Below are 12,899 nucleotides of genomic sequence, written 5' to 3'. Positions count from 1 at the left end.
AAAATTTGAAAGAGCACATGGATAAAATAGAGCAGTGCAAGGGATTGCATTTTGGCCTGAGACATGAGGGTGTAGCAGACCTAAACTTGCCAAGAGAGTGGGGCCCAGTTCACCTGCCTGTGCCCAGTTTTGCTGGACCCAACTGTGTCCTACATTCTTAGCATGGCAGAGATCACCTGTGTCTTTGGGGACTCTGGCAAATCAGCTTGTATTACTGTGTCTTGAGATATTGCTCTCCCACTTGTCAAGTTTGTTCTTAGAACTAATGGGGTCAGTGAAATGTCAAATGCTTGTCATGCTGATCTTTTTTGAAGAGGTTCTAGCTCTGTTTGCACAGATGAATTCCCTGAGAGTTAATACACATATCCATTCAAGGGGGGCCAGCCAAGGAGATCAGAATCTTTGAGGAAGATTCAGAATAATTTAACTTCTTAAATGCTCCCCTGGTTGTTGTAATATGCCAAGAACTATAGCCCACTGATTAGCCCCACTGACCTCACCGGAAGGGCTTGATAGTCACAAAGAATCTCAGGCCTCTCCTTTAATCTACCTGGTGATACAGAACTTCATTGTTTTTGAGGGGGAGCCACACCCAATAGTGCTCAAGGATCATTCCTAGTTCTGCATTCAGGGATTACTCCTGGCAGTTCTTGGAGGGCTATTTGGGATGCTGGAGACCAAACTTGGGTCAGCCACATGCACCTTATCCATTGTATTATCTCAACTGGCCCCAGACTCCATTTTTGTATGAGCACTTTTCTTTGGCGATTCTTGAGATTAGATCCTTAGGTTCCACCTCTAGAAATTCTGATATGGACCTGAGCCATGGAAGGTTTTTCAGGCTTCTCAGATTTTCTGTCAACTTTAAGAGCCAAGCTTATATGAGGTCTTCAATCTCATTTTACTCCCAAGGGCGAGTACCTGGCCAACCACAGTCCATAGACTGGTAGTAACTATGCCAAAGATTGCTGGTTTTCAACTTTCTACACCTGTAGATCGGTACCAGTAAAATATGGCTAACAGAGGTCCAAAGCAATAGTACAGCAGGTAGGGTGTGTGCCTGGCACAGGTGCTCTATCCCAGTACCCCATATGGTCCCCTGAGAACTGCAGAAGTAAGCCCTGAGCATCACTGGGTATGACCCAAAACAACAAGAAGAAACTATGACTCACATGGGTCCCAGAGTGACAGTACAGCAGAATGGACACTGTCTTGCATGTGACTGCCCAGGTTTTATCCCCAGCATCTCATTTGGTCCCCTGAGACCACCAGGAGTGACCCTGAGCATAGAGCCAAGGGTAGGCCCTGAGCAACACTGAATGTGCTCTCAAAACAAAACAAACAAAAAGCCCACAAACTATCCTCACAGCATATAACAAAGCCACAGGAAAGATGCCCAATGCATTTTTGTTCAACTCGGTGGATAATCCCATCTTTGTCTAATGATTTCTGACCTTTTATTTAACTTACCAATGAGCTCCATTTGCTTCTCATTTGGGGAAAAAACTGCCTGTCATAAACTTGTGGCAGGATCATCATTTCTCCTCATCTTCTAAGATACTTTAGGGAGCCTTAGCAACAGAAAAGACAGGAAATACTGTCCAGCCCAAAGCCTATTATGTAAGGACTGGTTCATTTATTAAAGAAGGAAACATTGCCTGTAGGATCTTTGCTACAGAATGCCAACTAACTCTTTATAAAACGAAGGCCAACCTTCCTGGTTTCTTCTTTCATCTTTTCTACGACCTTGTTTGAAATCATACTTAAAGCACTTGGCAGGTTTCTTTAAGCCAACTGATTGCCTAAGTCAAATAACAGTGATTAATTTGCTAAAATGTTGCATTACTTCAATTCTAGGAATTAAGACATAACAAGTGTTACTTTAGGCCTGAGCTTCAAAAAAGTAATCCTAACTTAAAAGTAATTTTTAACAACAAAAAAGAAAACCTTGACAAGTAGACAAGTAGTTTAAGAATTCATTATGCTGTATGAGTTTTGAAGAGAAAAGTCTTTTTAAAGCATTTCATTTAGACCACATGTAACTTAGTGGTTTGAATAGTCAAATCACCCATTTTTTCATGTAGGTGGTTAAATTTCACAAAGAATAGAAGGTTATTTTTGTTGAAAACTTTCCCCAACCATTTGTTCTTCATTTCAAATATATGAATCATTTCTCCATTACTAATGATTAATATTTGATTTATGGATTATTAGAACTAAATTGGAGCCAGGGTAAAAAGACTGCTTTTCAAGTCTTTAGAAAGAAATGTATATACATTAATAATCCTTTAAAATTATACTGTTACTGTCATCCTGTTGCTCATCGATTTGTTCGAGCGGGCACCAGTAACTTCTCTCATTGAGAGACTTATTGTTACTGTTTTTGGCATATCCAATACACATGGGTAGCTTGCCAGGCTCTGCCGCGTGGGCTTGATAGTCTCGGTAGCTTGCCGGGTAGCTTGCTGGGCTCTCCGAGAGGGGTGGAGGAATCGAACTTCTCCACGTGAAAGGTGAAAGCCCAACCACTGTGCTATCGCTCCAGCCCTTAAAATTATACAGACTTTAGAAAACATAAGTGGTTTTGATTATATAAGATTTGATACGGTGTACAAAATGATGCTCATTCATTTTTTGGATATAATAGTGAAAGCTGGGGAGGTAGAGCAAAGGACTGGAGCACTCTCTGCGTGCTGAAGGCCTAAGTTTGGTCCCTGGCACCCCTGCTCCTCAGAACACTGCCAGGGGCAACCCCCAAGCAAGGAGTGAATAGTAGCCTCAAACACCACCAGGTAGAGCAAAAGCAAAAAAGACAAACAGTAATGAATAATTCAGCAAAACAACAACAACAACAACAAACACCTCAAATTCACTGTGGCTTGAATTACACAAAATCAGGATCTTCTTTTATGAAGTAAAAGCCAAAGCTTCAAGGCATGAGAAAAATAGGCATTTCTTCCCATTCAGTTCCAAGAATGATTTAACATTTTCCTTTCTTCATAGTTCAAGGAGATGTGTATTCCACCAACTAAGAATGCTTCCCAAACATTGGGAGGCTCGGTGTGGATGTCAGGTAGTGTGAGGCATGTTCTCCAGTTGGGGAAGATAAGAGATGATTTCTTCAGAATTGCATTTGTGTTTTTCAGAGCTCCTGAAGTCTCTGGATAACTGAAGTTTCTCAAACAGATGTGTTACATGAGAGCAGCCCCACTCATTGCTCTTTGGACACTTATGACATTATTCTGAGTGCCTTCTAAAGCAAGGTCAAATTTGCCATTGAGTTGGAATTTTAAAATGTCTTAGGAGAATTCAGTTATTCAACTTATGTGGATAAATAGCTAAGATCAGGATGTGTGTCTTTTGCACTAAGACCTTGTAGAGTTATAGATCACTGTCATCCCGTTGCTCATCGATTTGCTCAAGCAGGCACCAGTAACATCTCCATTGTGAGACTTGCTGTTACTGTTTTTGGCATATCAAATATGCCATGGGGATCTTGCCAGGCTCTGCTGTGCGGGCGAGATACTCTCGGTAGCTTGCCAGGCTCTCCGAAAGGGGCAGAAGAACCAAACAGCCGGCCACATGCAAGGCAAACGCCCTACCGCTGTGCTATCTCTCCAGCTCAGAATCATAGATCAGTCATGAATCTTAAAATATCATAAAATAGGGTCAATTAATTTCCATTTACTCTACTTGGCTGCGTAGTACCTAATACACCACATGGATGAGCCCTTAATGTTGAAAGATGAAAATGGCATTTTTATGGAGTGACTTAGAAGGAAGAATGGGATGGTTTTACCATCATGGTCATAGAGGTCATGGAGAAGCAAAGACAGAGAATGTTTGTTTTACTACCCAAACACAGGAACTATATAGTATTTAACATGGCAATCTGTATAATCCCATGCTGATCAGCTCCCCTCAAATGCCTCTCCTCATGGAGCATGAGTGGGCAAGACCAGAAATCACTACCAGCAGACCCCTATCATGCGTGCTATTTCCTGTAGGTGTCATAAAACAGCTGCTTTTCTCTATATGATCGTTAGTTTCATAAAACCTTTCTTGGCTTTAGATGAATCTGCTATAAACTTCTTCAATCAGCCACTTTGTTGGATTAACCCATTTTCTCTTAGATTTGCACCCCGAATCCTGCTTCACTGAGCACTGAGTAAGCCAAGGCATTCAGCTCCATTGCCTCATCAGTGACTTTCCACTATCCCCAAATTTGGTTCAAACCCTGACCTTAAAAATTCCTGCCTTACTCAGAGAAGGGATCACCAACTATAATGTAGTCGAAGGCCATGTGGGGGAAGGGAGTTGTGGGCTGAATGAGGGCTAGAGACTGAGCACAGTGGCCACTCAACACCTTTATTGCAAACCTCAACAGCTAATTAGAGAGAGAGAACAGAAGGGAATGCCCTGCCACAATGGCAGGGTGGGGTGGGGGGAGATGGGATTGGGGAGGGTGGGAGGGATGCTGGGTTTACTGGTGGTGGAGAATGGGCACTGGTGAAGGGATGGGTTCCCGAACTTTGTATGAGGGAAGCATGAGCACAAAAGTGTATAAATCTGTAACTGTACCCTCACGGTGGTTCACTAATTAAAAATAAATAAATTTAAAAAAATTCCTGCCTTTACTTTTGTTTTCACTCAATCCACCACCATTTGCTCACCTGCAGTCTGGAACTCTGGAACTTAGCACCTACTGTTCCTTTGATTGAAATTTCCACCTGGAAAACTTCTACATATCTCTCAGCAATTACCTTCAACTTTCTCCTCTCAATTCAGCCTTCCCTGAACTGCCCCATTCCTCCATAGCAAAGGCTCCTCACGGTTCTGTGTTGTGTGTCCTGCCAAATGAAGAAATGACCAAGGAAATGAGCACCTCTCCCAGTATCTGATTTAATATCCAGGGAGAACTCTGCTTTCTCATAAGCCAGCCTAGGGCCAAATGTGTATGTGTGTGCTTTAGGGGAGGCCTCCAAAGCAGTGCTCAGGAAGTCTGAGAAGCAATCCCAGACAGATTTGGATAACAAGGCCTAGAAATTCAGTGCTAGGGCACAAGGATCCAGAGCTACCTGGGCCTGCAGTGCTGGGGACTCTGCAATAACATCCAGTGGTGCTGAGGTTTGGGTGGTGGAAGCAGGTGGGGGAGTGCGGTGCTGGGGTTTGCAAATGCTTTTTCATCTCTCTGGCCCCTTCAGGCCTATTCTTTCAAGGGGATTTAGAATAACTCAATGCTGTTCTGAGTTAGTGTAATAAATTATTTTGCATTATAATGGATTTATTATTTTATATAGTAATTTCTTATTTGCTGTATAAAATAATTATCTTGTTGTAATTTGTCATTTGCTATAATATAATTAATGTAAATAATGTACTTATGAGTTTCAAATCCCCCTTTCCCTTCAAACCTGCTAAAATATTAATACTTTGGGGGGCAGAGATATAGCTCAATGAGCTTAGCACATCCTTTGAAAGCAGGAAGCCAAGATTTGATCCACACCACCACATGGTCCCCTTAAGCACAAAAAGCCCTCAACTACCCCAACCAGTTGTAGTTATAGCCCCTGAGCATCACTTTGTGTGGCCCAGAATATATATATAAAATCACTAAGTATTTGGACTGGAAAGATAATACAACTTGTAAGGCACTTGCCTTGCACACAGCATATCAGGTTCAATTCCCAGAAACCTATATGGTCCCCCCCATCCATCATGAGTAACACCTTAATGCAGAGCCAAGATCACCAAATGTGTCCCAAACACCAATTAATCTTAAAAAATCAGTAAGTATCAGCTCATGCAACACTAGTTCTGAGAGCTCTGTAAGAGTAACTAGGGGCTAAGTGTGTTCTAAAAGCTCGTGTCCACATCCCACCACCGCTGCCATGAATTTTGGCTGGAAACTACAGGCCTTCTCAGAGTCAGGATGGGTGGGATCCCCCATCCTGTACTCCCAGAAGACCTGGCAGTCATGCCAACATCACAACGCCACCTCAGTGAAGCTCATCTATTGGCTTCGTTTCAAAGACTCATGAATACATCTAGAAAGAGATTAACAAGACACAAACATTTCTTAGACACACATTTCTGAGACTGTTGGGTGATCTCAGAGCAGGGAAGACCATCTGCCCTCCTGCCCTAGCACAGCCACTCCCACACCCCAAAACCACTGCCATGCCCTCAGCCAGACTACTCAATAAAATATTCTGGATTTTTCTGGAGTGACATCTCATACCTCTGCAACACTGACATCCCAGTACCAGACTTGGGATGCAATGTAGAAGCCAACCAATCTCAACCAACAAGAACATTGACACAGAAGGCCTCACTGCAATAACAGCTTAGTAAACCCTCAGACAGAACTTCATGTCCATATGATGAGATAAAACAATTTTCACAAATTTTCTCCTCAGAAATATCTTTTGATCATTCTATTAGACAGTTAGTGGTAACAAGCAATATAAAATGAATTATTGTGGATCTGCTAGGGGTGCGGGCTTGATGGGTGATTAGAAAAATGGAGACAGTGGTGGAGGGAAGGTGACAGTGGTGGTGGGATTGGGGTTGGAATAATATATGCCTGTAGCAAATCATCATGAACAACTTTGTAAAACACAGAGCTTAAGTAAAATATATGGATTAAAAGGGAAAAATAAGTAAAAAATAAAAGCTTATGTTTTAAAAGCTTACTCACCATAGTGCTCATGATTTTCAATACTAATGAGGATGCCTGAACATTATATATATATATATATATATATATATATATATATATGTACAGGTCACAAAAACACAGAAATACATCAATTTCCCTTAAATTTTAAAGCCATTTTGTAATTTGGAGTATTTCTAAGATCAAGTGTTACACTCCAAGAATGACTTACCTCATGGAGTTAAATGACATGGTTTGCAAATATTAAGTTTCAAAATAAAATCCACAATCCACAAAACATATATTGTCTTAAACTAAACATATTATACACCATTAAAAAATGGAGCTCTCCTTTCAGGCGTGATTGCTTTGTTTGATCAAGGAGGAAGTTGAGTTTTGGTTTGGGCATTATGCCTATTTCCTTAGACTAAATGAAATTGTTCCATTACAGAAAATAGAAGCTTGGTAATGGTTTGATTTAAGTTTTAATTGGAAAGCTATTTTTAGAATGTTTTGCCATTTCAGGCATATTCTTAGATATTGTCATTTCAGATAGAGACATGATGAGCTAGGCCTGGATTACAACCCTTGTGGGACTTGAGTGGGTTGAAATCTCGGGAGCTTTTCCAGAGAAGGCCTTGTCTGAGACAAAGCAGAGAAATACTCTGCTCCTCACACATCTCCAAAGAAAGAGCACTGGGAGATATGCCCCGGCCCTGGGTGTGAGCTGGACTCTCCTGCATGGGTGCGCATTTGGATACGATAAGCAACCAACGTTAAGCGCTTGTTCAGAATCACCTTGTCTCTACAGTGGGTGCCACAGGAATCACCAGAATCCTCTCTTTCTTTTTAAGGCTTCCTCACGGCCATGAGGCAGGAAGTTACCCGCGCCCACAAAGGCTGGGCCCTGGACTCAGTGACCATCCACAATGAGGTTCTGCGGCAGACCAAGGAGGAGATCACAACGCCCCCTGCGGTAGGTAACAAAGCAAGCGGCAGTGCTCAAGTGGAAGCATTGTTGAAAACGACCTCTGAGCACCTTGATAAAGCCCAGAGGTTTCCCAGAGGAGCACTAATGCCCAAATCCCCTCCTTTTGCTAAAGTGGGAATCCTTGTCAATTTGCAGTCTGCTTTTTTTTTTTAAGGGGGAAGACTTCCCCAGGAGTGCTCAGGACTGTGGGGCCGCTGTCAGGGTCTTCAGCGAGGCACGGTGGGCCAGACCCTTGTCAGGCCCTTGGATGTGGTGCTGCTCTGGCTCACCAATAGGACATTTTCAGTGGTGCTCATGTGGCCACGAAGTGCTCAGGCCATGTGTATACCGACATATGTTTCAACCATTTTATATATCTCCCTGGCCCCAGCCTGCATTTCTGTATGACCACAGTCACTTTGGGTTTTGCTGAAAAGGATTTTTCACAGATTTACAGCCACCATCATCTGGTACTCACAGAACTGTGTCTGGATGGTGGTGGAGACCAGCTCTGAGTTCCATGACCACATTGTCCCCCACTAGTCAGGATGCCCTGGGTAGAAAAACAGCAGGAAAGAGAAGTGGCTTCCAGATGGGCCTCTGTGATTCTGCGCTGGACACCTGCCAACTCTATAAGCTCAGGCAGATTCTTTAAGCACCCCTTCCCTTGGTTGTTGCTCCCATGATGAAAGATATCTCTCTCTGCCTCTGTCTCTTTCTGTCTCTCTGTCACTCTCTTCCTCTCCCCCTCTCCCCTCCTCCCCCATTCACACACCACCAAGATGTGATACCTGCTCCTACAGCTCTGGTGCTCACCAGGCTCCACACTCATTGGCCAGGGACATTCTGAGGCTACCCTTTAGTTGTGCTCTTTGCACACACTTGTCTGTGGTGTGGCTGGAGATCACTACTGAAGGGAGTGAGCTTACAGCCTTTCTTTTGTAAGGCAGGCACTGCGAGCTTGTTTTGAGACTCGACTTCTTCATCTGTAAAACGGGAATGATCATTCGACCTCTTTAGGGATGGTTGTGAGAACTCAATGGCATCATCCGGGCTTGGTGTCAGACCCATATCAACACTCAATAAACCTTAGTGCCCCTTTCCTTTTCTCTGACTTGTTGTCAAGTAAGGAGACTGGACCTTAAATTTCCAACTCTGGTCCCTTTATACTTAGTAACAAGTCTTTGTTCCTCCAGTTTTCAAGAATATGGTTCTTATTTCCAGGAAGCCTCTGTGGTCTCCATAGCCCCACTTGCAATCTCTAAATACAAAGCAACCAGGTGTGTTCTATCACTCACCTCAAAATTCCAACTGCTTCCTCCTGTTATGTAATTCCAAAGTCACTCCCCCATTTTTAATGGATTTTGGGTCACACCTGGTATTGCTCAATGGTTACTCCTGGTTCTGCACTCAGAAATTACACTTGGTGGTGCTCAGGGAACCATATGGGAATTCAACCAGGAATCGAACCCAGGTTGGATACATGCAAGATGTATACATTACCCGTTATGCTATCTCTCCGGCCTCTCATTTCCCCAATTTTAGACATTTTTATTCCCTGATTCCTGATGCCACAACTCATCTGAGTTTCTTAAGATTGGTCTAGCAGAGTAACACAAACTAGAAGATTGAACAGTGTCATCTCCCAGAAGTCTGAACTTCTATCATTGCACACGCTTTCAGGAAGCTTGGCTTCACGTTTTCTGAGGGAAAACATGCTTTCTGCCTCTCTCCTACCCATAGTGGGTACTCGTGGTCCTTGACTCTCTCTGCAGCTACCTGGTCTTCCTCCTTTATCACCTGTGCACATCTCTGTGCCCTCTCCTCTAATAAGTGAGTCCTGGACTCAACTTAGGACCCATCCTCAGCCAGTAGGAGGGTGCATCTGCAAAGATCTCATTTCCAGATTTTGAGGTTCTGGGTAGACCTGAGTTCGAGGGGAAACTCCATTCAGCCCATTCCACCTTCTAGTGATGGTTTTGAAAGGAGTCTTGCAGAATACACTTCCCTTCAGATGGGAAATAAGTGGTTATATTGTTCATGTAGTAATTGTCACCCACTAAGCTATGGAATTCACGTGTCATGACTGACTCATTCAAGTGCATGATCAAACCATACACATCAGGTTTGGATCTTTAAAAACACAGTATACTGTGGGGGGCCGGAGCGATAGCACAGTGGGTAGGGCTTTTGCCTTGCACACAGCCGACCTGGGTTCGATCCCCGGCATCCCATATGGTCCCCCAAGCACTGCCAGGAGCAATTCCTGAGTGCAAAGCCAGGAGTAACCCCTGAGCATTGCTGGGTGTGACCCAAAAAGCAAAAATAAAAACAAAGTATACTGTTAGGCACATGAGATCATTCCAGAAAAGACTTTGCAACTAATCTTATGCTCTTATGTAATAAATCTGCATTATCCTGTCTGTAATGGAGAGAAAAAAATGGTGGCGATTTTCCACATAACTATATCTACTGTTTAGGTGATTATTGAAGTCTCCCTGGGAGTTCCTCAGCCTTTATTTTCTTCCTAAACACATGTTCTGGGGCTTCCCACTGCCTGAAAGATAAAGTTCAAGCTCTTCAAGCTTGGGCAAGCCCTAACTTGTTATATAACCATTAAAGCTGCTCACAAAATGCTCAAGCATTTCCTCCCATACTGCCTTTATTTTGCTTGAGACACCACCCCTCTCTACCCGCTTGTCTATCCTTCAAGCATAATTCACCCTTTATGGTCTAGTTCAAAGCCATTTCCACAGTGGCCTTTCACCTCATCCCTTGGAGTACTCTTCACCAAATTAGTATCAGCTGGTGCCCATGTCTTTACATCTCTCTCTCCCTCACTCATTCTCCCCCTCTCCCACCCCTGTGTGTATGTGTGTGTGTGTGTGTGCGCGCGCGCACATGCGCATGCACAGTAGCACGTGCAACTGTGACAATGCTGAGGATCTTGAGGGCAGTGCTAGTGTGTGTGAGATTAGTGTGACAGTTCAGTCCTCAGAGGACAAACCAATTTCCCCCTCTCATGGGTCACATCTCCCCTGCCACCACCATCACATTCTACCTCTGGGATACTCTGCTTCTGCTCCCCTGACGTGGCTGCACAACTCTCCCTTCATCCTATGACTAAAGGTGACATTAAATTGTGGCCCAGGAGGGTGGGCTAAGATCTTACATGGTATTCAGTGTGAGTACCTCTGCCTGCTTCCACCCACATGAACTCATCCCAAGCCTCCTGGAAACTGGGAAGCCTGTAGGTAGGTTGGCCCTCCTGACTTGGTTATATAATTTATGAGACTGTCTCTCATCCAGAAAATGGGGGTCACTGGATCAGTGCTTCACTCACACACAATGGGGTGTATGTGAGAGGACTTTCTTCATTGGCTGACATGTTATGGCTGACTGTTTTTTGGACCATACCTGGCAGAGCAGTCAGGGGACCATATGCAGTTCCAGGTCTCAATCCCATGTTGACTTTGCATGGCAATTTTATATTGAGTCATGATTTCCTTCCAAATCAATGACCTTGATGTCTGTCCTGGATGCCCAGTGCCCAGCTCTCAGCACACTTTACCTTCTGCTTGACTCTTCCAGGAAGGTGTGTACATTTATGGGCTCTACATGGATGGCGCCTCCTGGGACCGCCGGAATGGGAAGCTCACTGAATCCACGCCCAAGGTGCTCTTCTCACAGCTGCCTGTGCTGCACATCTTTGCCATTAATTCCACAGCGCCCAAGGACCCCAAGCTGTATGTGTGTCCCATCTACAAGAAACCCAGGCGCACAGACCTGACCTTCATCACTGTGGTCTATTTGCGAACAGTCTTGTCCCCAGATCACTGGATCCTGAGAGGAGTGGCCCTTCTTTGTGACATCAAATAAATTTGTCCCCTCCAGCAGAGGCACGCCCAGCCCATGTACAGGACCACAACTCTCTGGAATCTTAACAATGTGTATCTTCTTCCTGATAATCACTTGATCATATGCTCACAATTAAAAAGGTGCCATTTTACAGTCTCTTGTGTACTTTTTTCTTTGTCTCATTAGGCAAAAGGACAATCAATTCTAAGGTGATGCTTCTATTCCAAGCCATCACATTTCATGATAATTATTTATTTATTTGATTTTGGTTGAGGGGCCATACCTGGCAATGCTCCTGGCTCTGTTTGTTCTCAGAGGTCACTCCTGATGGAGTTCATGTGCTGGGTGTCCCTATGCTCGGGATTGAACCAGGATTTCCATGTACAAGGCAAGTGCTCTCACCTGTGTACTAACTATCTCTCTGATCCATCCATGATACGTTTTTAACATGAAATCATTGTTTCACACCAGAACAATGGGAAGATTAGAATTTGGGAAAAATATAAGATATTTTTATTTAAAAATAAAATATATAAAATCATCATCATCATTATCATCATCATCATCCCGTTGATTGTCAATTTTTTTTGAGTAGTCTCAGTAACATCTCCATTTATTCTAGCCCTGAGATTTTAGAAGCCTCTCTTTACTCATCCTTTCTAATAGTGCTGCATTGGATGCTCTTTCAGGGTCAGGGAAATGGGATCGATCATTGTTACTGGTTTGGGCATATGGATACACCACGGGGAGTTTGCCAGGCTCTTCCCATGAGGGCAGGAAACTCTCAGTAGCTTGCCAGGTTCTCTGAGAGAGAAAACAAGGCTATAAGATGTCCGGGAGCTTGGTTTTATAGTCTCTGGATGTTGGCGATTGATGGGATTACACAGCACCAAGGGCAGTTTCTACATGTGACCACCTAGCTACTGGAAAATGGGGAATCTGGGTGGAAGAGGCCTAGTCCCGATCCGAGCAGGCTTGGAGATCTCAACCCTGGGTCCCACACACCTGGGTTCCTCTGCTCGTTCCTTCATGCTTGAGGCTCATCTGAACGTGTGGAGAGGGGCCTTGAGCATGACTGTGGCTGGGTTCCAGAGGTCTTTAGCTACGGGGACTCTTCTTGGGACGGGGAGGGAAACTCAACCCACCCTCTCCAAAGGGCCCTGGTGAAGACATACGTAACATATAAAATATGTTATAAAATATAACATATACACTAATGTTCATTTAGTTCATCCTAACAAAAACCCTAGCAGTTTCAAACTTTTCTCTTAACTTAAAATCAAAGTTCCCGGGCTGGAGAGATTGTACAATGGATAGACACTTACCTTACTCACCAACCCGCATTCTCTCGTCAGCATCAGGAGTGATCCCTGAGCTCAGAGCCAGGAGTAAGCCCTGAGCATCACTGGGTGT

General features: G+C 43.8%; 1 protein-coding gene across 1 annotated transcript in view; it reads left to right on the top strand.

The window, feature by feature from the left end:
* Positions 1-11,507, top strand: part of DNAH8 (dynein axonemal heavy chain 8) — a 414,847-nt gene extending 403,340 nt beyond the window's left edge. Inside the window, exons 92-93 of the mRNA XM_004619333.1 lie at positions 7,513-7,634; positions 11,220-11,507. Coding sequence (XP_004619390.1) covers positions 7,513-7,634; positions 11,220-11,507 — 410 coding nt within the window. The remainder of the gene's footprint in view (positions 1-7,512; positions 7,635-11,219) is intronic.
* The last annotated feature ends 1,392 nt before the right edge of the window (positions 11,508-12,899 follow it).

The sequence above is a fragment of the Sorex araneus genome, chromosome 5, assembly GCF_027595985.1.
Source record: "Sorex araneus isolate mSorAra2 chromosome 5, mSorAra2.pri, whole genome shotgun sequence".
NCBI lineage: Eukaryota > Metazoa > Chordata > Mammalia > Eulipotyphla > Soricidae > Sorex > Sorex araneus.
This window is presented reverse-complemented; position numbering and strand designations above follow the sequence as displayed.